The sequence below is a fragment of the Calypte anna genome, chromosome 7 (genome assembly GCF_003957555.1).
Source record: "Calypte anna isolate BGI_N300 chromosome 7, bCalAnn1_v1.p, whole genome shotgun sequence".
NCBI lineage: Eukaryota > Metazoa > Chordata > Aves > Apodiformes > Trochilidae > Calypte > Calypte anna.
Genome location: NC_044253.1, coordinates 24,821,935 through 24,847,048, shown reverse-complemented (window position 1 = coordinate 24,847,048; position 25,114 = coordinate 24,821,935). Strand labels below are relative to the sequence as shown.

The 25,114-nt window shown below is 37.3% G+C and overlaps 1 protein-coding gene across 1 annotated transcript in view; it reads left to right on the top strand.

Moving 5' to 3' along the window:
• The first annotated feature begins 2,428 nt into the window (after positions 1-2,428).
• CERKL (ceramide kinase like) overlaps positions 2,429-25,114 on the top strand; it is a 49,562-nt gene continuing 26,876 nt past the window's right edge. The window contains exons 1-2 of the mRNA XM_030454448.1: positions 2,429-2,751; positions 24,326-24,568. Of these exons, the coding sequence (XP_030310308.1) occupies positions 2,505-2,751; positions 24,326-24,568 (490 nt within the window). The 5' untranslated portion in view covers positions 2,429-2,504. The remainder of the gene's footprint in view (positions 2,752-24,325; positions 24,569-25,114) is intronic.

Below are 25,114 nucleotides of genomic sequence, written 5' to 3'. Positions count from 1 at the left end.
TCACTTCTTTTTTCCCTTGAATTTGGAAACATCACACCAGATTCTATATGGGATCACCAATACATACAACCTTTTGCAAGAAGGGACAAGGTAGTTACATGCATGAGAGTTCCAGATACAGTCTTGTAGATGGATAAAATGATATTGCTGGACTATTCTGGGTTTTTTTCCCAAATTTAATGAAGTCTGAAAGTTGTGGTTCATTTTTTGTTTGTTTTTGCAGGTTTTTTTAAATTTATCTGTAGCAAGACAAACCTCTCTTAGGGAATGGCACTTCTAGGTCCAACCAGGTGTTCCAGCAGAGACTCACGAGCAATGCTCTAAGCCTATGGGCCTCAGAGTTGACTAGCCCAGATCAGTGCTGCTGCTCCAAGAGTAACTGACCTCCCTGCTGGCTTGCCCAGGACTGAGCTCCACCTGTGTCTTAGGCCTCACCTTTTATTGGCCCCCTGGTCCTGCTCATGCGCAGTGGGGGCTCACCCTAATTAGGCACAGGTGGGTTTAACACAAGCTCATGCCCACTACCTGGCAATTAGTGGCACCTGGTTGCCTCATTTCACTACATTTATCTATATATTGTTAGAACAGTGTTGCTTAGAATATTTCTTTCTTTTCCCAAGGAGAAGTTTCTATCTCAGACTTAAACAACTGGGGGGACTGGGGATTTGTGACCAGTAGCAAACCAAGAGTGGACAGAATTACATGTTCCTCCTGTGGTATTTTTTTTTGTTGTTGTTGTTGTTACTATATACAATTCTCTTATGTTTTTATCTACTACACTGCAGTGTTTTAACACTTACTAATTCAGTAACCCTTTCAAGCAACATCAAAAAAAGGGTGTTAGAATTTTTAATGAAATCACTTAAAGGGTATTACAAGTCTCTTAGGAACTCAAATAGTCTACTGATGGTACTGAAAAGAGTATTATTTTGTGATTCTAAGGCAGTTATCAGCTTATCCTTTCCTGTACCTTGTGAGAAATTATCCAGTCACAATATATAATATGGGATAGGCAAATAAATGGTTTCAAAAGCAAGTGCAAAAGATTGCAGGGGATTTTAGAGGGCTCACAGCCTCAAGCTTCATTCTACTACATTCAGTTTCATGTTGTGCTTTATCTTCTACTTTGTGATTTAGCTTTCCTTTTGAATGACATCAATGCAAACATGTTAAAGATCACCAATACCAAACAACAGACACAAGTTGAACTGGTTCATATACTGTTGTACCAAAAAGATAAATTGATAATAAATGATAAAATATGCTCTGAATATTATAATTTTAGACTTGGCAAGGTAGTAGATGGAAATACGTATCAGAAAGCTGTACCATAATGACTTTTTACATGTGTCTTAGACTGTCTTTTCAGCTACATAATTAGCAGCTATTTCATATTTGTATGAAATGATTGTTTATTATACATTACACAACTCAAAGTTAAAAAACTTTGCTGTTATATGTCAAGCTAGGCCCTTACAGGCTCAGGAGCATCTCTTAAATTGGAGGTGGTGCTGAACCCTTAATTTTGTTGTCATCAGTGAATGTTTCAGCACTTGTAAGTAAAGCTGTCAGACCTCCAAACAGTAAGATTTATAGTTTGATCCAAGAAGTGCATCTTCATCCTCTGCAATTAAGCTGTGAGGGTGGCAGATGACTTGGCAGCCTTCTAGGTACAGTTTCTGCACTGGCCCACTTGAGACAGAATCCAATATTTTGCAAGTTTATGAGATTCTGAGCCGCTGTATTCCTCAGCTGTTAGGAAGAGTGCTTATGATTCTGATACCTCCACCTCGGCTTATGATAATACTCTGTTTTGAAGTGTGAATGTCAACATGGTATTTATCTGAAGGCTAAGTTGTAAACACAACCTGTGAAAGACTTAGCCCTTTCATACTGAAAAGGTCATAATTTTCCAAAGCTAAAAAAACCCCATAATATCACAGTGACAACAGAAAAGCAGATGACATACAGGACTCCGACCAAGAAAATAAACTCCTGTAGATAGAGAATTCCTTCATTGTTCTCCTTCCTAGTAAGAGCAACTTAGGAGGACAAAACCGTAAGCACCCAGAGTGCCTTTTGACTGCTCTCCCCGTTACCCTACGCCACACCGCACTTGACGGAGGGCTGGAGGGCCGGGGCAGGGGGAGCCTCGTCGGGCAGGAGCAGCGGCAGTGCCGTGGCTCCGGTCTGCTCTTGGCCCGGCTTCAGGTGAAAGGGAGGTTTCCCCCGAGGAGTTCAAAGCGGCCTCGGGCAGTCCGATCCGCTCTTCTCCCACCCATACCCGTGGTGCGCCCGCAGGCCCGACCCTCGCCTGCGGAGGGCTCCGGGCAAAGCTCCCGGGCAAAGCTGGACGGCTCCGGGCTACCGCCCCGGGACTGCCGCCCTCCCGCCGCCCCAGGGCGGCTGCGGCTCCGCCCGCGGGAAGGGGCGGGGCGGTCGCTGCCTTGGCAGCAGCCGGGACGCCGCTCTGGGCCGGTGTTGCGGGGCGCGGTGCCTCCGCCATGCCCGGCTCCGCGGGCCCCGTGTCCCCCCGGCGGGGCCAGGCCTGGCCCGAGCGACGGCAGCATCGCGGGGCGCCCGAGGATCGGCGTCGGAGGGTGACCCCGCTAGAGGCGGCTGCCCCGCTGGCCGGGGAGGGAGAGGAGGCGCTCCTCAGGGGCATCTTCGAGATCAGCAAGAGGAGCTGCGACGTGGTGCTGAGCGCCCGGCGGCTCCGCTGGAGCCCCATCCTGCCCGAAAGCCCTACAGGTGGGACGGGGCGGGGCATGCGGTGTTTGCGGGGCTGGGCCTGGGCCGCCTTCGGGAGCGAGTGGCGGGGCCGACCGGAGCCATCTGACCCTTCCGGGGTTCTGCCAGGGCAATGGCCTCTCTGGGCAGCGCAATGACAGTAAACTAGTGAAAGTCAGTGATGTCAAACGTGGCTCTTCCCTTCGAGGTTATGGTCGTGATTATAAAGAAAAAAAAAAAAGTTTCTCATCCAATGAACATCTATCTGAACCAGGTCTTCCTGGCAAGAGCTTGGTGGATGATAGGAAAGGATGAAGTGTAAGAAATGGTGGTTTTATGGCTTCTTAACTCTAGGTAGAATAGTAAGAGGATTTGATTTTGTTTCTGCTGCATCAGTTTTTTGTATCTTACTTGCTTTGACTGGTACATAAGGCAGAGCATGGATAGGTCGGTATGGTTTTATAAGATGTGCCTGGGTTTGGTGATGAAGCTCCTGTGGTATGTTGTCCTTGCTCTGGGCTTTCCCAATAAAGAAATGCACTATGTGAAAGTAAGGTTATAAAGGATTTGATCAAGTGAGACAAATTATACACAAAAGTTTTTAGAAGAAAAGGTAGCTTCTTAAACTTACCCAAAAAGTCTTTTTTCTCCTAGAAACTGACAAAATATAAACTTACTTCCAGAACTATACACATATACTCTTGAAAGTGCTTGTTTACTGAGCTGACCTCCCAATGTTTTTGTGAAAGAGAAATCAAAGTTGGGTTTGGGAATGCTGAGCTTCCAGACAGCACTTGCTGTGAGGTATGGCATGGTTAGTTTGTCCAGGCCTAAAATACCAAGTTTATTTTATTATTACTAGAATAATACTTCCTAATACTTCATCCAAGCTGTAAACTTGGCATACAGAGAAACAAAGTTGCTTCCATGTACGAGTTTTTCTGTTATGACAACACTTCCTCATCAAAGTACTCTGTTTGCTGCAGAGGCTTGAGGGTGGCATGGCAGCCTCAGATTGCTGCTGGTGCTCACAGCCGAAGTTACTGGGCTTCATTTTATGTAACTGTATTCAGAGATACTGAAATCAAGCTAATATGGTGCCATGCACAGCTATTGACTCTTATCCTCTGAACACTGTAACCACACCAATGCAATGTTGTGCTTGGAGCTGAGTACCTGCTCTTCAGCGAGGCTGCTGACTTCTGGTGATGGCTGCAGGGCTGTGTGTACGTGGAGCCAGTCTGGGTGACAGAGTAATGCTGTTACACAATGCTGGAGCCTCTTCTCTTATTTACATGTCTCTGTGTATATGATCTGAAGTGTAGTTTATTAATTATTTAGTTATGTGTGCAGTGTTCTGAGTGCCACTTAATGTTCTGATTACTTTAATATAGCTTGAATTGTCATATAACAGGAACTAGAGTATATGATTGTCTTTAATTGTCACCAGTGAAGGAGTTTGAGGTACAAATATAAAGAATGAATTTCAGTATGTATTGCCCCATGCTTTCAGGTATGGGAATATAGTCTGGAGTTTGTTGGAGTTTGGTTTTCTTTATTTATTTATTTATTTATTCCCCCTAGGAAAACTTCATGTCTCTACCTTGCTACTTTTTGTATGATCTTCTCATTTTTAGATTACTCAGAGCTTTTCTGTCTCTGTTTCTGTGAGATAATAAAGTACACAGTTCTTAAAGTCAGTCAGATTGAAGGTTTTGAGGAGTCTCATGGAAAGGATCACTGACAAGTTGGTGTGACTTTCATCAGGATTTGGGCTTTTGCTTCACATGCATGAAATATATGCTGAGTCTTCTTTGTCTCTGACAATTTGGTTTTATATCATTGAACTGCTGAATATTTTGGTTTCTTAGAAGCTCTTGATGTCCTACTTCTTTATTAGCTTCATCAGGAAAGGCAGTGGTGCATTCCAGATGCTGGGTTTTTCATGAAGCCTGTGATAGGCTGAGTTTTTAATACAGGATTTTCAAATTCTCAAATGTCAAGCACTGACATTGAAGATAAAGGGATTTTCAGTTTCTCTCTTTGCATAGATGCCACCACTGTGTCATCTGTATCTGTTCCAGGCTCTCTTTGAGACTGAAATAGTCCTGAAAGGAGAACTATTAGGTTGTTTCTGAGACGATTCTATTTTGATGGGAAGGCAACAGCCTACCTGAGCAACACTCAGAGGAATACTTGTGACTCCTTCCTTCAGGCCAGTGTGGCTCTGCATGGCACTGCAGATGGGCTGAGTAGGAGCTGAGGATTTCACTGAGTGGGGCTTCTTGCCTTCACAATCCAATGAAATCCTTGTCTGCTTTTCCTTCCGCGTCAGATACATCAGTCAGGATGGTTTTACCTTTGCAGTTCTTATTTTAGGAAGAGACCCTGTAAGGAAAAGGGGACAAAGTGACTACCAGTCTGTTGAGTCAGAGAATTACCAGGTAATCACTTTGTCCCCTTTTCCCTACCCTCTCATTCCCAGTAGTTCCCCCAAACTATTCCTGCTTTGCTGAAGTTGTCTGGGCTCGGTGATGTAATGCTCATGTGTGTGTAGTTCTGCTCCATTGCAGTGGTTCTATCAAGCTTTTGGCAGCATGATTATTAGGCAGACCTCCTTCTTCAGTCTTCCTTTGATTTCTGCAGCTTCTGCCTTGCCCATTTTTCTCAGCTACCTACCCCTTCTGACAAGCTGCAGTTCCAGCCTGGGTGTGCAGTTAAGCTGAGCCTTTTCTCACCAGAGCCAGAAACCCTCTGACCCATAGCTGGTTGCTTGCTTTTAACAATATAGTGGCCATTGCAATCAGAAGTAGAGCTTGCAGTCAGTAGTTACTGTTTTGTTTTGTTTTGTTTTTTTTCTCCTGTCTTCATTCTGGGTGGCTGTCTATAAATATAATCACTGAAGTTAAGGAAAAACAAGAATTATGTCTCCATATTAGTAATCCAGCCCCTGTTTCAAAATCATAGCAGACAAAGCTGTCTTAAGAACAGATTTGAATACTCTGTGTGGTTTTTTGAAGTTCCCAGAAGATAATGACTGAATGATGGGGAAAAAAAAATGATTTACATTTAAGAATAAATGCTTAGAGCAAATTTGTGTGTGTGTGCTATGCCTAAAGCTTAAAAGTTAATGACATGTAGGGGATCAGCAGCAGTGGATGTGAGAATGTTGTATTTTAGAACATTTTCAGTACAAATAGTGTCAATTCTGTCTTCCTGATGCTGTTCTTCCGTTATGGCTCCTATTTTTGCTGTTGAATGAGCACTTCATGAATGATACTTCTTTAAAACCCTTCTTAAAGATTGTCACAGCATTTCCTGATTTACAGTGCTGCATTTTTTCAGCAGATTTCTGTCAGATAAGAAATGGAACAACACTGGAACCAGTGTGTTAATGGTATGTGAAGCCTGGAGGCTTTTAATCCTAATGAAAACCGTTTTATAAATGTAGTTTCTTGTGTGTGTAGTGTACATGACTGAAGGGTGTATGAAATTGTTCTCTCAAAGGGACATCATGTAGGTTAGACTAAGTATTTGGATAGCAATAATTTGGATAAAACTTGATTTTTTTTTTTAGTGTAAGTAGTGAACGTAATATTCTAAATTAATTGACCAATTAGAAAGTTTGATTTCTGGAGCAATTCAGAGGTTAATGTATTACTGAATGTATATTTTAATAATGAAGTAAAAAAGGTCAATGTATACTTAAGTATACTGTTCTTGTATATAGTATACTATAGTTCTTGTTGATGTTAATCTAAAATATAGGTTTATAAATATTCTATATAAGTGTAGCAGTAAGGAAAAAAAATCACTAATGTATTGCAACAGTGAAAGAGTTGGCAATAAAGGACTTAAAATTAATTCCAAGTGTATAGTGGCCTGCTGCCAAGGCTATTTAGGAACAGATGTGGCTGAAATAGATACCAATAGTCTGTTTGGGATCTCTAAAGTAAGACATCTGTCAGTTTGTCAGTCAGTCAGGAATAAAGGAAATGGAAACTGGCTATTACAAAATGTGAAGTTACTAAACCGAAGTTTTATGTTGGTCACATTCAGAGCTTTTGATTCTACTTCTGACATGTAGAGACCATAATTTCTCTAAGTGGCTTCCCTATTGTCCAAATAGGAAAACTATTTTTCAGTAAGAGATATAAAAAAAATGAACATGAAGTGTGACATAGAGTAAGATGTACACGTATTACATTACAATAGGGCTTTAGGATGTAAATTGAAGGAAGGACCATTTTAGACCATTCTAAAGTGTCTGAACTTGCAAGACAATTTTTTTTCAAGAAAGTCCATAAAATTAATCTTTCAGATAAATGCTGTGTGAAACTGAAAAAAAAATTTATCACTTTACAACTTTTTTTGTGAAAAATTAAAAATACTTAAGGAAATGGCTTATACAAGTTAGTTCTCTTAAAAAGTCATCTCTTGGGTGACTTCTGTGCATGTCTTGGTTCTGTGTCTTTTATCCTTTATCACAAAATCAGTTCATGGGTTTATGTTTGTGGAACAATTTATGTTGGTTTATGGTTTCTGGTGTTTTTCTTGTATTTTACATCGCTGTGCACCTCTCTGCTTATGTTGAGAGGGATAAGTGTACCCTGGTCAGCAGATAGGGTCTTTTATATGTACTTTAATTCTCTGCCTCCAAAGAGAGATCAGCTATTTAAATTATTAAAAAAAAAAGTTTCTATGCTAGGTCTTGCAAATTGTATTTGTGTATTTGGTTTTACATGAGTTCGAAATAACCAGATTTATTTTGCTGTCACACAAAGCAGTAGCTTTTCTTCATGGCCTTTTCTTCTTAATGCAAAACTGTTTTTATTGATGATACTGTGGTTTGTGTTATCTTAAAGCTCTTGTAGGCCATAAAATGGCAAGTTTTAGACTTGCCTAAAGGTGATGGGGTTTGTTTTTGTATTTTTGGGGTGGTTTTCTTCATTTCTCCTGTTGAACCTATGTAATAATTATGGCTTCCTGTGTACAATTATAGATGAGGCAATAGTCTGCTTTATTCATCTCCTCTGCCTGCCTGGAGGCCGGGTTCTTGGCATCCTCTGCATCATCAGGCAGTTGGCACACCAGATGTAGCTGGTGCTGGTTTTTTGGCTGCTGAGCTGGCCAAGTGGAGAAAGATAGGTTGGAATCAAGGAGCTATCAAGAATACCAGGGTGGGGCTGAGCTGGTATATTAAGGGATGATGAGGGTTTTGGTGAAGTGACATATGGGTGTGGGAAGGATTTGTGGGTGCTATGGAGAGAGGTATTAGTGAACAGAGGGGAAACTGGAGCTGTTGCTGGGCAGAGAGGCAGAGTGGTGCTATAGCCTGTGATGTATGCATGATCCAGGAAAGGGGAGAATCCCAGGGAAGTCAGAGGAGACATAATGAGGTGGTGATGTATAGGAAGTTAGGATGCAGGTTCATTAAAAAATGCATCAAATTTCCATAGTTTTCCGATTCATAGAATAATTGCCAAATCTTTCAGCTGTGCTCTCTGTGTAAGAGTATATCAATGGTCTTGCTTGTAAAGAATAAATATAGATTTAAATTAGATATATATTAAATAAATAAAAATAAATAATACAAAAATATGTATTAGAAAAAAGTTGGTATGCTGAACAATCTTCGTCCATGCTAGTGCTATTTTTATGTCCTTTGATAATGCAATAGGGCTGAGTACTTTTCTCAGTGCAAATTAATGCTCTTTTTAAATGAATAGAAATAGTATACAGTCAAATCTCTTATCTGGGCATAAATCTTGGATCTCAGTTTCTGAGTTGTCCTTTTCCTAAGCCTCTTTTCTCTTAAGAGAAAAATCACTGTTTTTCACTCCTCTTTCATACTCTAAGATACTGTTAAAAAAAAAAAAAGTGTGGTTTGTTCAGGCAATCCCTTACATTTAGAAAATCTTTTTTTCTTCTTTTTTTTTATGTTTTTAAATGTTTCATTTTTTTAAATGTTTCGTAATATCTACAGGAAACAAACACAAAATCTGTTGAATTAGATTGACCACTCAGAGTCTAAGACTCCTGCCTACCTTATTTGCCTGCAGCTGTTATTTCCCTTCTCCTATCTATAGGATGAGGTTCTGTAACACCTTGTGTGGGGATCATGGGACCTAATCGGATAAATCCACATTAGCTTTCTTTCATAGTTGTTACTGTTCATGGTAATAAATGGGCTAGACTTCAGAACATGATGTTCTTTTACATTTTCTTATTTTGTATCTTGGCAAGAGCCTTACTTGGATTAAGGCATGTCTATCTTTATTTTACAGTTCCAAAACAGAAACAAAAATAAAACAGAAAAGTCTGTCATCTGCTCTTGTTGGAGTCAAAATAAACAAAACTTAGATAAACAATTTTCCTTTCATTGGAGGAATCTTATATGTTAACTCTGTATATTACAAAAGCAGCATGTAAATAATAGATGTTGTTGCAATTCTGTAAAACCCAACAAACAGCTATTGGAAAGAAGGAATCCCTTTTTGTTTGCTATTTTATTTAGGTATATCCAACTATGTCATGCACTACCTCTAGAAGGAGGTTTTCATTTCAGTACCTGCAGTACTCTGAAACCTTTTTATCCTTAGACAATTTATGAAAAAACTGAAATGTCTGAGAATCTGAAAAAGAGAACCTGCAGAACTGAATAGTCTTTGTGTACCCTAACATTAGTGGGTCATGGAACTAATGTTTTCCTTTCAAGGAAATCAGTGGTCCTGGTTTTTATGACATGTTGTAACAGTATGTGCAGACAAAACCCCATAATGTGTTGAGTATGTGATACACATATTGCCATAGTGCCATAAGGAACTGCTATTATGTTAGACACCAACTGATTTTGTGATAGTATTGTATTTCTCTCACATATGCTTATGTTTTTGTACAGATGATCCTTCAGGAACATCTGCTAGTTTTGTGGTGGTATCTGCTGTTTCCTTTCAAAATGTGACCTTTTTGTCATTTACTGCTAGGACTGCTATAGAATTGCATTATACTAAGATCCTTGCCTAAATTGATTCCTGTCTCATAGACATTATTTGTCAATCTTTTGAGTTAATTTGGTTTCACCAGTCTCTGACATACTACCAAGTTGAGTGCAACTGTGAAGTTAATAAATTAACCTTTAAAAATACCATTTAGTGATAATTTTCTTTTTTTAACTGCTAAATCAATAATGATTAGAACTTTCGGCTTTCTATGTGGTCTTATGAATACTTGTGCCTGCAGACTAAGTAGAAGAATGGTATTTCTGAAACTGTTTCACTAGGGTTGAATCTTTGGAACTCCCCTCTTGCATGTCAGGAACTCTTCCCACTTTAGGTGAAGTGCAAGTAATATGCTTTGGACAGTGTTACCAGTTTAGGATCTTATCTTCAAGTGCAGCTGAGTAAGTGAAATTGCAAACCAAACAGAAATTCAGTTGTGCATGAGGCCTGGAAAGTGGCAGGGAAGTCATGAACCCTGTAAATGCAACCAAAAATGGGTTCTTAGTATGCTGGAAACTCATCCTCTTGGGTAATACACCAATACACTTTGTAGTCTGTTCCACACGTAGATGTTATTTGGGTAACTGGATTTTATGCTGTTCTAATGAAGAGCTGAGACATCAATACTACCTGCTTCTGTGCCCTGGCTGAGCATAAAAAAATCCTTTTTCTCAAATTTTACATTTTACTGTCAAATTGGTTTGCTGTGGCTCTCTCTAGGAAAAAAATGGTGTGTTGATTTTTTGTAATTTGGAAAAACAGCTGATTATTTTGTGTCCAACATATCACAGAATCACAGCTTGTTAGGATGTGGCAGGGACCTCTGGAGATGATCTAGTCCAAGCCCCCTGGCAGAGCAGGTTCACGTGGAGTAGGTTGGAGCAGGTGCCATCCAGGAGGGTTTTGAAAGTGTCCTGGGATAGAAACTCCACTGCTTCTCTGGGCAGCCCATTCTAGGGCTCTGTTAATCTTAAAGTGAAGAAGTTCTTCCTTGTGTTTTGATTGAACCTCCTGTGTTCCAATTTGTGATCATAGGATGTGTGCTTGTATGTAGTAGTTACTTTCACACAATACTGTTTGTGGTTTTAAAAGTTAAATGTGTATTTAACTGTGTGAGAGGTTAAATATTTTGAAGAATGATTATGCTTCTGGTACTTCTTTGGCTTAGTTAAGTGTTTTTATCCAGTTACACCTCTTTGACCCAAACTGTATTAATCCCAAAGGTGCTTTTGAAGATAAGAGTAACTGACTTCATGCTTTTCAGTGACAATGGTGCTCAAAAAAAAAAGTTAACTAATTTAAAATATTTATTTAAACTATTCCTTAGTTGAATCTAAATTTTTTTATCAATGTGTATTTTGTGACTATCAAAGTATTCAGATTAAAAATAGTCTACTGAATGAGAACATTTTCCTTCCCTTAAGGACTGAAGGTACCTGCTCTCCTATTGTGTTTCCTTAAGGAGTCATTAAAAAAAACCAAACAGCAACCTAAGTCCAGCAAAGCAACAAGAAATGTCCCAAAACCATGGAAGTTTTGTCATAACTGGAATTACCAATATTGGTAGCTGTTCTTTGGAGAAGACTTAATAGTACTTGTTTCACACCACAGCCCAGTCCCCATTATTTAGAGACAGTTATTAGGAGTGACTTGTTTATGGTGTAGGTGGTATTAGCTGAGCATATCTTTTAGGAATGAGTTTGGTGCTCAGAGGTAAGTGCATTATGTTTGAAGCCTTTAGCTGAATTTGTATCTTAATTATGCTCAGAGTGAGCATAAAAATGCTGTAAAAATACCATTGTAGAGATCGAGAGGGTGCTTCTGATTTTACTCCTTCCCCAGATTTTCCTAGTTTGCTTCTTTTTTAAAGAGCACCCTCAGTTTGTGCTTTGATGGATGGATATTTGGTGAAAATAATTCCTGTGTGTGTTACTTATGTTTGTCATCCTGCTGAATATTTTTAAGTATTTCAACAGAGTGTACTGTAATGCCAGATATTGAATGAATGTTAGAGATTAAAGAGAATAAAAACAAAGCCTGGATTTATGTATATCTGTGAATGGCAACATAGATCTTGGCAACATCGAGATTGATGCAATAAATAAATAAGTAAGCCCTTAAGTTGCAAAACCAAGAAAATTCTTCAAGTCATATTTATTTTGGAGGTTTTATTTTGGAGGTGTAAGCCATAGCTTGTAGAATGATTGTAAGCCACAATGCTTGAAACCAGAGTGGATCACAAATTATTTATATGATTCCAAGGGAACTTGTATAAGATTTAAAAATTCTTTTCCACTTCCACCATTGGCTTTGTGTTACAAGGTACAATTAGTTTTCCTTATTGGTAGTGTGGAAGCTGCTGTTTTATGTTTTATTAGTGGAAACAGAGGCAGATAAGTGTTTCTTAAAATAAAAAAACAAACAAAAACATGGGCCTGAATTTTCATGTGAGCCTTGATTTATGGTAGCCTTTCTGTAAGGGATTTGATGAAAGAAAATTCTGCTTCTTAAAGTTAAGATCTGGTGCAATGTCTTCCCTCCCCTCCCTTCTTGTTTAGTTGTAGATGTAGGAATATATTAAATATATGTAGGAATATATTACATTTCTGGAAAAAAAAAAGTAACTTGGTTTACCTCAAAGTTCTCTAATCTAGTAAGTATCAGTCTCTTGCCTGTGTGTTGCAATTTTAAATCAATGATCATTTCTGTGACAATTTAATGCAGAACTATGGTTTTCCTGACTTTGGCCTATTTAGGCTACTTGACTACTTTTCAATACACTCTGCTTGCTTTAGTTGTTACTTTATTTGAACTGTGACAATATATCTCTGCTGTCAGTCCATGGTCTCAAGTGAATATAGGTGAGCATGCTTTGCAAAGCTCAGAAAATACAAAGCAACAGATGTTATGTACTCCCCAATTCCATGTATCCTGGAAACAGATCTTTACACAGTACAGAGTCTTGGAAGAGTGAAATTTGACATACAAATGATCAAGTTAAGGGTAACAGCATTAAATACTTATGACTAAATGTAATGCTGTTTTGTAGTTACTGTTCTGACTTGCAGTATGATGCTCACTGTTCTGTTAAGCTCCCCTGTTTGATTGATGTTTAAAAATAGTCTTTTCATTTATATTTTTTCCATAATTGTTTTAGTACAGTATAGCAGAAATAAAGTAAGTATTCTCAGTTTAAATTATGATGTGGCATTTACTATGAAATGGCTTTTTAAAAAAGCCTATATTATTCTAACTTAGGTGAAAATTCTCATCAGTGAATTTCTGAAAGTAAATAGGAATAGTGTCAAGATAACTTGCTGGCTTTCTGTGTGAAAACAACACATCTTTGCCTGGCTGATCTGTTGACTTTTCTGAATATGATTCACAGTGAGTTTACTCCTGCCCAAGTCCTTGCCCTGGTGTACACTCTTTGTCACAGGGCCTTTAGGACACTTGTCAAACAGCTCTGTCAAGAAAGGTGCTGAGAGATTTCATACTTGGATGGTTTTGGACTTGGCCTGCTCTGTCACATCTATGGAGTGTAACTGGGAGTGAGATAATTAGTTAGGGATCAAAATTATCATATCATAATAATACCCTAATGGTTAGATGGCTAGAGATGGTGATAATTCACATGGATGTCAAACTTTGAATAGATTTATGGTTTCATTTTGGCATGTTCTGGGGTAAACTTAAATATATTGATGTGTTACAGTAATCATAAAAAGTTTGTATATAGCTGTCTTTTTAAATTTGGTATATTTTTATATAATTTTATATAAATATATAAAATATATATATATATATATATAAATATATAATATTTTTTATAATTTTGGTATATTTTTAGTAAAGAAATTTGCTTCTGAATATTTTGTGTGAACTCTATTGTTTCCTGGGCACTTGACTGCAACATACTCGTTACATAAGGCTGTGATTAAACAGAGTATTCTGCAGGTCCTTTTCTGTCCCACAGATCTTTTGTGGCTGAGGAGTAGTAACAACCACAGCTGCTTTAGAAAAAAATTTCATAGGGTAGAAGATGACCCTCAATGTAAAGCATGTATTTCTTATTTCAGCCTCTTAAAGATGTGTGCTAAGGTATATATAGCAATTAATTCTTGAACACAGGCAATCATGATTTTCTTGCACTGGTTCACTTTAAGGCTAAGTCAAAGATTATTGCCTGATTTCTATAAGTTTTATACTATGATAGAACAAATTTTAGATAGACTACTAACAGTATTGTACATACTGTGCAAGTAAGTGCCTGAAGGTGCATGTCTGTTGCTGTATGGGTACTTTGAATATGATTCTCTGATCCTGCAACCTTATGCAGGATCTTCATGTTGTAAACAAATTTCTTAGGATCTGCAAGATACTTCGGCCTTATAGTGGTAGTCCCTGAACGTGTGTGTGAATTTGGTGTAATGGACACTGAAACATTTGGGAGAGCAAAAATTCATGTTTTAGGAGAGGTTTGAGTTGTATGTTTGTTGTCTGACATGCATTTGTCCAGCAGTGAAAACTCCAATGAATTTTCTTTTTTCTTGATCAGTTGTCTTCCTCTTTGATTTTAGTCCTTAGTACTAGGATTTGGAATAGGATTTAGGACTATGATTAGGAAGTGATAAGTAACTGTGGTGTGTAGCTGCAGTTATCCTACTGAAGGCAAGAGGAATAGATGGGAATTGTCAAGGAATTTGCTTAAAATAGATGGAAGGCTGCTTGTCTGAGGCTGTTGGTGCATGTAAGGATGAAGAGCAGACATCACTTTGGCATAGGTTTTTTGTTGACAGTTTTTTGACTAGTGGCTCCATTTTGATGAAGCTGCTGTACCTCTCAGAGAATAAGTAGGTTTCTGTATGTAACACAGTATATTGCTTAGTTTGATGTAAAAATGAAAGCTATTCCTATGCTGATAGTTAGTTTTTAATTTCATGGTATTGAATACTTGTAAAGCATTTCGTGGATTCTGCATGTTCTTTAAAATTCAGTTATTTACTCTGCCTGATGCACTGGTTATTACACAAATAAAGAACCAGATGGAGATATTTTGATTCTTGAGAATATCATGAAAATTTCAAATAATGTGTTTTGAATTACTCATTACCTTTTATTCTTATAATTCCTGACCTGAATAACAACATAGAATATTAAAATAACTGAAACTACTGGCTTTACATGGTAATTTTGAGTGTACTTTGATTTCCAAAGTAGCATTATATGTATTTTTCTTAGCGTCTCATCAGATATTCCCCAGAATTATTTTTGCTAGGAGACATTTTGTAGAACTGTTGCTACACAAATCTGCGTGTCTTACGGACATGGTTTGAGATGTGAATTAGCTTAAAGACATTTATTATTTACAATTTTAGTTTTATTTCTCTGTGTGTATTCAACTGTTCTGCTGCTAAATGAAGTCAGCTTATACTTGGCTTGCTGTGCAGATCCATGGGCACAGGTGGACATCCTGGTTGTGTGCACCATGCAGTGAAACACATGGCACTACACAACATGGGGCAAAGAGCAAACAGTTAGAATTAGAACATTTTATGGACACCTTGTAAATTTGTGCTTGTTCATATGCAGGCTGTGATTTCTAAAAAGGGTGTATGTATGTTTTTGTATTGAACACATGAGATACACACACATCCCTTAATGCAGTTGTCCTCTGCAGAGAGACTCTATGACCCTGTTTATGTCAATATTTTAATAATTTATCTTTATAACTGCTTTTGTCTATATTTATAGCAACATTGGCACCCTGTGTACAGAAGATACAACCAGTGCTGAAAGGGAACTTGCATCCATCTGGAAGCAATAAACTTTTCTGAAAGACTGCACAGTGTTACTTAATCCTGTGATTTCTCACTGTGAGTGAAATTAAGGTTTGGTTCAGTTGTGTCACATCATATTGGTATCAAATCTTTTGTGAGAGCTTTGTCATAGTGTTAAGCTACAAACAATTTTTTTAAATTAACGAAAGTCAAAGAATGTAATTTCCTTAGTCACAGGGTTATGCTTCACTGCAAATGTAGTCAATTCCATATAACAATAATTGCAAAAGCAAAAAGCTTTTGGAATATTGCATACTGTAAGCTTTCTCTTTATATGAATGGCTAATTTGTATACTGCAAAACTGGCTAAATATACCTTCACTTTTGCATTATGTTCTACATAATTTTTCTACTATACCTGTATCATATAATATAAAGTATATTTTTAATATTTTGAAATATTTTACAAGGGTAGAGAAATATGAACAGCTCACCAAAGAGGTAGGAGAGAAAAAAAGCTCTTGTAGATTATAAAGATCATCTAATAAAATTCTGAAGAGTTTTTGATTGCTTTTCTTTTAAGTCTGTGTGTACATGTCTTTTAAGTGTGGTGCATATGAACAAAATAGGATTAATCCATCCCTGCAGGCAAAGTTGTGTGGCTTACATCCTTCTTCTTCCTATGTGGTTACTGAGTTGAAGAGTGCTGGGGCAAGGGGAGGGTTGTATGCTTCTTAGAGGATTCTGGTGGTGCTGTTGCCATCTCTTACCCTTGGGCTGGTGTAGAGGGTGCAAACAGAATGATCTAAAGGATGGTTGAGTTTATGGAGAAAGCTCCTTAAAAAATAGAGCAAAGATCAATGAGGATAAAGCCAAAGATAGCTTTTGATCAATGAGAAGTACATGGATGAGCTTATCTAGCAGCTGGTATCTACACTTCAAAATGTGAAGCACAAATTACTAATAGATGTGAATTACCAATGGCTTAGGGAAGGAAATTGTCATGTGTTTAGAACAGAATGTGTCTGTTCTTTTTCTCCTGAATAAAATGTTGGCTTGAAAATCTTTTCCAGAAAATTGGATTTAGATATTTGAAGCATGTTGAATTGCCTGGGACTCTGATATTTAGCACTATGAGTGGTTTGTAAATCTTTATTTGAGGTTGAAGCAAATCTAGTACTAATTAGAGTTCAAGTAAAACTAATTATTAAGTTGTAGCTACTGAAACGCAGTCACGTGGCCATAACATGCAATTTTGATTCCCCACTCCCCCTTATTTTCTGAAATGACAGAAGTAATAACTGTGATTACAACACAAACTAGTAGGTATGAAACAGTGTATGCGTGTAAGATTTTTTCAAAAAATGTAAAAATTAAGTTCATATTTCCTCTTTGGGGATTTTTTAGTAGCTTTCAGCTCCACTAGCCCATTGTATTAAACCATAGAAGCCATTAGATCTCAGCCTTCTGTTTTATTTTTGAAATTTCTCACTTTTAATGAATTCCATTATATGATGGCTGTACTGTTGGTCTGTGTAAGACTAGAAATTTATTCAGATGCTTGTGTTTGCAGAGGCTTTAGAAAATGATGGAAGTTTCTGATGTTTGTTACTGTGTTGTTAATCAAAGTTTGTTATGTGACTCCTTTCACTTATTGCAGGAAAAGCTTGAAAATTTTTGTCATTTAATTAAAGGTTTGCTGCTACTTTTCCAGTCATAATATGAAGTTAATCTGGATGTGGGTCATGATTTTAACATAAAACGTAAAGTTTTCTATAGCAAGTTTATTTTCAGTGACCTCCTTCTTGGTCTGGTGTTAATGAGAAAATGTAACTAATGAAAAGCAAAGTCTTTGCTGCATTCATCCTCTTGAATGCTTCCTGTTCAGAATCTCTTGCTGTCGTCTGCCTTGCTTCCTTTCAGCTAGGCTTGTTCTGTACAGCATTATTCACTGTAGATTGTTTTGTTGATGTGTGGGGGTCTTTTTAATTTCTTAATCTCCCTCAAATTCTTTGTTGGAGAATGAAGGGGCAGTTTTTCCTGAAGTGACTCTTTTTGTCTGAAACAGTGTTAAACTTTGTGCTAAACTTTAATCATGCTTTGGTACGGAGGTGTTTATTCAAAAAACTGTTGGGCTGCTTTTCAAACTACCTGTTTGGATATGTTTTCCTGACCAAGTTCTGCCTTTAGCCTGTAATTAATAAGCAAGGTCTGAAACAGAGATGGGACAAGATGTTAATGAAAGACAGATATCTAATGAGACTCATTACAATAAGATGGGCCATGCCTATCACCTGCTGGGCATCACAGAGACCCAGGATGCTGGGTGCAAGTGTCACTCTTGAGATCTGGTTGTGCTCAGTGGGGAATTCCTCAGGTCTGGCTCCTCTCCAAGAGGAGTCAGCTCCAGCAAAGACAACCTCTGAACTGAACTAAACTAAACTCTGCCTGTATGCTGTGGGATTAATTCAACTGTTTCCACTTTGTTTTGCTGGTTGCCAGCATCACCTTTCATTTTGGTCCAGCTAGAACTAGGCAGTTTGGCAGTGGTTGGGGTTTTTTCATTTGCTGTTGTTTGGGTTGGGTTTTTTTGTTGTTGTTTGTTGATTTTGTCAGAAATTTGCCTATTTCCATCTTTTAAAGGTGTAGTGAAACTTACTCAAATTTTAAGACCTTGCACATGGTGTAACTCAGGACCTCAAGGACTACAGCAAATACCTCCAGAAGCTGCTCCTCCTGCAGTTCCTGTGATGATGTGGTGCTGAGTAGAGGGGCAAATATCTGCAGCACTGCTCTAGGTTTGACAAGGATGTTCAGAAGAATGAGGATTAATTTTTAAAAGGTGGAGGGAAAGGATTTAAATCACCTGGTCAAGGGGTCTTGGGAGGAAAGAGCAGATTAAAACATGGAGATAGAGAAAAGGGGAGAGTGAAAGTAGGAGGGTGCAGTTTTAGATGTGTGTCCTCATGCTATAATATAGTAAGATTGTCAAGAAATAATCTGAGTAAAGAATGAAAAAACTTTGCACTTCTCATGGAATTAATTGAAAATTCCATAAGACTGTTAGAGCTGGTTTATATTGTTCTATGACGTTGCCTTCTTTATGTTTTTTAATTTGCTGTAAGATTTGCTAAGCTTAGAAATGTAATTATATAATTTCTACTATCTAGTATAAGCCTTTATCTCGTGAGCTGGCATTTGCATTTAAAAATTCTCTCACTTTAATCCTTTTTGGGCTGAGTCTGAGTTGAAAATTGGAAGCCTGAGCTATGCATTTGTTCAAGAATATTATTTTTTTAGTATAACAATTATTCTTTATAATACTCATGTTTTTAGAGATAGCTTTCTATGATAGTACTTTAAAATCAAACTTTTCTAAGCCATAGTGCTTTTTACTGCTCTATTTAAATAGGGTGTTATGTCTTATTCAGCAAAACTAACTTAGGGTAATAGGTTTATAAACTGAAGTTTTATCCTGAGACTTTTAAAAATTCTTTTAATTGATAAGATGCAAATAGAGTTTTAAAACTAAGAAAAATCATTTTGCATCTTTCCCAGTTCTTGTTGATTCTTGTTGATCTGTGTGTGATCTTTTGGGAGTTAGCAATTGGAAGTGAGAATGCACAGCAGATTGGCTCAGTCCATGTTGACTTCCTGCTGATGAAAGGAGAGAGTCCCAGTTCTTTCCTTTTCCCTGCTGTGTATTTTCTTACAACTTTTTAAGCATCTCTGGGTTTGTAGGACTTGTATTGAACTATTAAACACCTGTCAGAAGGCTATGCCAACACAAAAATAAAATCAAAGTGGTCAATCTATGCTACTTTAGGGAGCTGAATTGACGTGCCTTGGTTTTGCCAAATGCCAGACATAAGGGAAGGGGCTGAACTACACAGCCATGGCAGGTGAGTGCAGGTTGGTGTCTGTATTGGAAGAGGAGCTGGCAGCAGGGTGTTGCATTGACTTGGCAAAATACATCCCTTCAGCCTCAGACTCTCTAGAGGAGGAGAATAAAAATTAGTTGTATTCCTGACAGGTGTTTTTAAGCTCAGTTTTCTGCCCTGAAGGAATACAGCTGTTTCTGGAAGTGAATAGCTTCCATTAAAAGATGAAGTTAGTTAACACCCTGCTTTTACTCTTTAGCTCTGGAGGAACTGAGCTTCATACTTTTAGTACTTTTTGAACTCCTTGCTGCTCCTGAGAAACATTTTTGCACACTAGGGCCTTTTATTGCATTGTGCTTCTCATCCAACACCATTTAAAGGAATAGAGTGGTGTAAAGGTAATCTTCAAAGAAAAAACAGCCCCTCACCAACCTGGTCCTCTCTATGCCACCTTCTTCTCATCTTACTGGTTGATACTCTTTGTAAGCAGAAAATGCAATATTGTGTTCTCTGCTTGCAGAAAACAGTAAGAAGCATAGCATCAAATTTTGCTAAAGGTGTTGCATGGCCTGTCTTTTTGAAATAAAAATTAAAGAGAAGCCAACTTGAAAATTCAGATGTTCTGCAAACAGTTTTTCTGTCTCGTGTTGAGAGTCTGTGAATTAATGTTAAACAGCCTGATGAGCTACAAAGTGATTCTCAGCTCTTCTGGCAATAATGATCATACTTACTCCTTTATATTCCTCATTGCCATCCTTCTTAATAAAAGTTGTAGCTAAAACCTGGTGAGCTTTTATATATCATTTGGATGATACTTATGCTTTGCAGGCTACAATAAGGGAGATATTAGCTTAATAGTGAGTTAATAGTTGCTGGTTTATATGCATGAGGCATTATTGTATTAATTTTAAATGTTTCTAAGCCTACATTTTTAGACATTGTCAAAACTTATTTCATTTTTTCATTTGATTTATCTCCTGATTGCTTTTATATTAACAGTCATATTATATATATATATGCTGAAAGGTTATTTGGAAAATTGTGTTCATACAGTATAGGATGATCCATAATCAGTTGTATAACACCTGCTGCTGCTCACTGTACTTTCTTTGGTATAGTCTTACAGATTTTTATTTCTAATTATATCTATTATGTTACACTGTGCGGAGCTATAGCAATAACTATTAATGAGATAAACTGTTGAGTGTGATAGGACAGAGAGCCTAAAATGTGTAAGAAATTTATCTATTAAATGTAGTTAAGTGGAGGTAGGTGTCTTGCCAGAGGTCATAGGAAGAATTTATGAAAAAGGGACAAAACCACAGCTACTTTTGTGTCCAATTCTTATTCCTGAGTTATTCAGCCACATTTCATATGTATTTTCTACCAATTTCCATATATGCCACTTATTTTTTATGGTTATTAAGTCCTCAAATGCCACTTCTCAATGTTGCACCTTTGTGGTAGAGAAACAGTCCAGTAAGTGGTTTTTTGTTAAGTGTTCATGTCTGTATTTTAAGACCACTCACTTCTCTTTACAAGCTATTCTATTTTTCTGTGGTACTGCTTTTTTCTTTGTATGTTTTCATCAACCTTGCTGTAAACACGAGATAATCTATTTGTTTAAAGCCTGGCTTAACACTCTTAACTAATTAAAATTTGGTTTTCTATTTACAATTAAATTGTATTTGAGTGTATTAGTCTCTCACCCTTTGATTTAGTGCAGTGTGGTGTATTTAGACATAACTTTTTATTAGATAAGGTATTCGACTACCATAAATAGGAAAAATGTGGGATAGTCTCATTGCTTGAAATCAGTGAGAGGATAAATAGGGACATTAAACTTCCTAGAAATTCATATATCCAGGCAAGCTTTTTTTCATGCTGTCTTTGGAAAAAAAAAAAAAAAAGTGGACATGTGCAGAAACTGTGAGTACAATTAGCGTCAAGCAGATAAATCCAACTCTAATCCTGTTTACGCTCTACATCAGACAGATGTGCTGAGATTGATTTAGACAAGCTCTTGGCTTATAGTAATTTTTTTTTAAGTACCATATATTCTGTTTTTGTGAGATCTTCGTTAAATGTGAAGTGCTGTTGGTTTTACTCTTCTAACGCCTGTAACCTACTTTATACAGGTTCCCTCTCTGCTCTCATGATGACAGAGCAGCCTAGTAGAAGAGATTATCTTTAGTCCTTATAATTAAATTGACTTTTTTTTTTTTTTTCAGAAGATACAACAATGGGAAGTGGGTAGTGAATTAAATAAATAGCATGATATATAATAGATGTATACCTAAATCTCTTGCAAGAACAGATGGTACCAAATATCTTTCTAAGTAATGTGAGAGGACAGTTAATGTCCTGAAACAGCTAGCAGTAGCCAGTATGAAACTAATGAACCAATAGTTTTTTTTAACTTTAAAAAAGTGTCTAATCCATCCATCCCAAATCCATCTTTGTCTAATCTGTACCTTATTTTTAAAGTAAACTTGGTTGTTGCCACATACTAGAATTATTTGATAAATATAGCTAATTTCTTTATCTGAATTGTTTTATAACATCATAGTACACTTGTGATAAACTTGTTTTCAGTAAGAAAGGACGATGAAAATGATAGAATATGCCAAGGGACTTTTATCCAGATTTCTTTTCAATATTAGCAGAAATCATCTGTCCTAGTTCTACTAGCTCTTTCAATAAATGCATATATATACTTCTCCAAGCTGTATCTGGAAATGTGTTCCAGTAGAACAGCTAGAATCAAATACTACTTTTGAAGGTGTAGTGCTGCCTAGTAAGAATGTATTATTTTCCTGAGTTTTGACAATTATCTGAGCAACACAAGAATCTGACCACTACAGAGTAACAGGAAGATGTATAAGCAAGTATAAATGTAGCTGAAATAATAGTAGCATGAAAAGAATAGACAAGATAAACCTTACCTGGCTTATGACGAAATAATGTTCTATGAAAGCTAGAGGAGGAATAAATTTATGCAGAACAAATAGGCTAATTTCTGAAGCACGTGCATAGCGTTAGAATTTACCCCCAAATGTTTCAGAAGAGCAACACAAAATCTGTAAAAAAATCAGTCTCTCGTATTTGGTAATGTTAATATTAAGGTTCCTTGTATGATGTCCACTCATGCTTTGATTTTATGCAAAATCACAGTTCAAATGGAATCATACAATTTTTTTTTCCTTAGTTTCACTCAGCATACTTACAGAAAATGCTTTTACAGGAAGTACTTAAACCTTTGTTTTGTTTTCTGTTGTTTGGTGAGTTTTCTCCTGCTTATTTGCTGTGGACTCCTGCAAAACTCTTTGCTTTTGTTGTTTTGTTTCTCAGTGCACACAAACATTAACTTGTCGCAGTATTCCTGCTGACTGTGGACATATTTTTAGGCCAGTATTATGCCTTTGTAGGTGACATGGAGAAATTAAGATGGTGAAACATAACAAGTTGGAAAATAGGTAGAAGGATAGTAAGTTCATGCAGCTATCTGCAGTAGGTGATCTGGTACAGAACAGGAAAAAATGGGTGTATTGAGAATTGTCAGGAGAGGTAGTAGTGACCTCAGCTGTGCTAGCATTGCTGCAGTGCAATGTTCCAGGATTTTGGGATGGAATGATGATCAGTGCATGGCCTTGATAAAGAAATTATTGTGAGAAATGCCAGTGGCAAACTGTTGTAAGAGTCTTGTTTCTGCTCAGAAAAAGTACAACTTTTGGAAGCCCTCAGCTTCATGTGGTGTAATGAGGTTGCTGGTAGTTGTTTGGTTTTGCAGTCTCCCATTTGCAGTGCTGTCCAGTTCTCCAGGCAGAAAACTGGAGTGAATCTTTTGGGTCTTCTCCCTGGCACTTCAGAACAGCCTGCAGCAAATACTCATCCAACAGAATCTATTTTGACTTTTGTCATTGAGAAACCTCTACATTGAGCTGGAGTGTAGATTTGGAGAAGGTTTCTGGTTTTTAGCTTTTTTTGCCTTGGGCTGTAAAGGGTCTAATGATTTGATCTGCTGTGATTCCAAAGGAATCATGGAAGCTTTTGTCTTTCATGTCCAGAGTATCTGACACCTACAGGGATGGGGACATTTTTCCTTCAGTCTGTGTATTTGACCTGGTGTTTGAGGAATCAGGTGTTTTACAGCTCAAGGGAGCAGAAAAAGAAGCTTGTACCACAGCGGTTCTGTTGGTACATTTCCAAAAGACATTTAGAACTAATGTCACTGAAGTGTCTGCACCCACAGTGTCCGTGTACTTAACAGCCCCAAGATAAGAAATCCTCCCCCCTTAGTGTTCCAGGATAGAACAGATCTCCCCTGGGGGTCTTGAACTCTCACAAGAACTTATGAAACTGTTTTTCTTTTACATGTCTTCTAATGTAAATTCATAACTCAAAAAATGATGGGTGATAGGCTTTCTGTTTGCCTTCTTTTGCTTAACTATTTTCTGATATGTCTCTGAAGCCAAAAAACAAATGAAAAAATACTTTGAGCATAGAGACAGCTTGGGTCATAGAACCTTTTCTGATCCATGGTTTGGGAGAGTACAACGGCTATGATTCTTGTGGTTAAGAAAAATGTAATGATTAATTTGCTTTTTGAATGCAACTACAAAATAAAGAAAAAAAAAGTGGTTCACTCTTCTTAGAGACTTCAATTCTATTTCCTTGGGATTAAGTAACCTCTTTGAAGTGGTGGTATTGGTATAGCTGGATACCCAACCTAGACAACCTAAACAACAGGAAGTTGGTAAAATATAAAAGTAGTGACTGAGGCAATTTATATACAGTAAGTTTCAATATAGGCATGAGCAGATGCTAAAAGTGAAGCTAGAGATGAATATGTAAAAATATTTTTAAAATATTGCTTCTAATGATACTGATAATACTTCTTTTTTTTTTTTTTTTTTTTTTTTTTTCCCTACAGGTGATTCCAGTCTGGTTTTACAGGCCCAAGAAGAGATGACTGAACTGAAAGATGTATTTTCTGTAAAACTGAAACGTCGTCGTTTCGTAGGGCAGAAGAAAGGTGGTACTTTATTGGGCATCACCATTTTTAAGTGCATAAATAAAGGAGAGAATAAACTAACAGACTGTGCTATCCATTTAAATAACTTAAGTGAAGATCATTGTCATTTATGGTTTAGACAGCTAAAGGAAATTCTGAATGGTAAGCACTGAATTCTTGGTGATGTAATTATTTCATCCTTGTTAATTCTGGCAATACATAGGGTTGAGTAAAGTTTAGAAAAACATTTTGCCTGTGGAAATTAAAACACACAAACATGAGTATTGCTGCTGGAAAATGAGTACTACTGAAGTTTTCATGGTGAACTGTAAAACTGAGGAAAGTGACAATAGTTGAGTAATACTTTTGTAAAAATTAAGCAAATTCATGCTGGTTTTTTGAAGTGTTTTGGAAGCTACTTCAGTAGCTGTATTCTGACTGAAGTCTTCTGGAAAATCTTTTTCTTAAAGAAATAAAATGTTATTGACATTTTCAGTAGGAATTGCAGCACATCTGATGATCCCACAGTTGTTGGTGACTGTTCAGCAGCTTCCACTTGAGACCCAGAGATTCTTTAGAGATAATGGGAGAGGCTTTGCTATTCATAAATTCACAGGTGGAAGTGCTCTTAAGGTTCTGCAGACTCTATGTAATCTGATAGAAAATATATATATTAATGCTAGATAGTGATGATAAGCAATTCTTTAT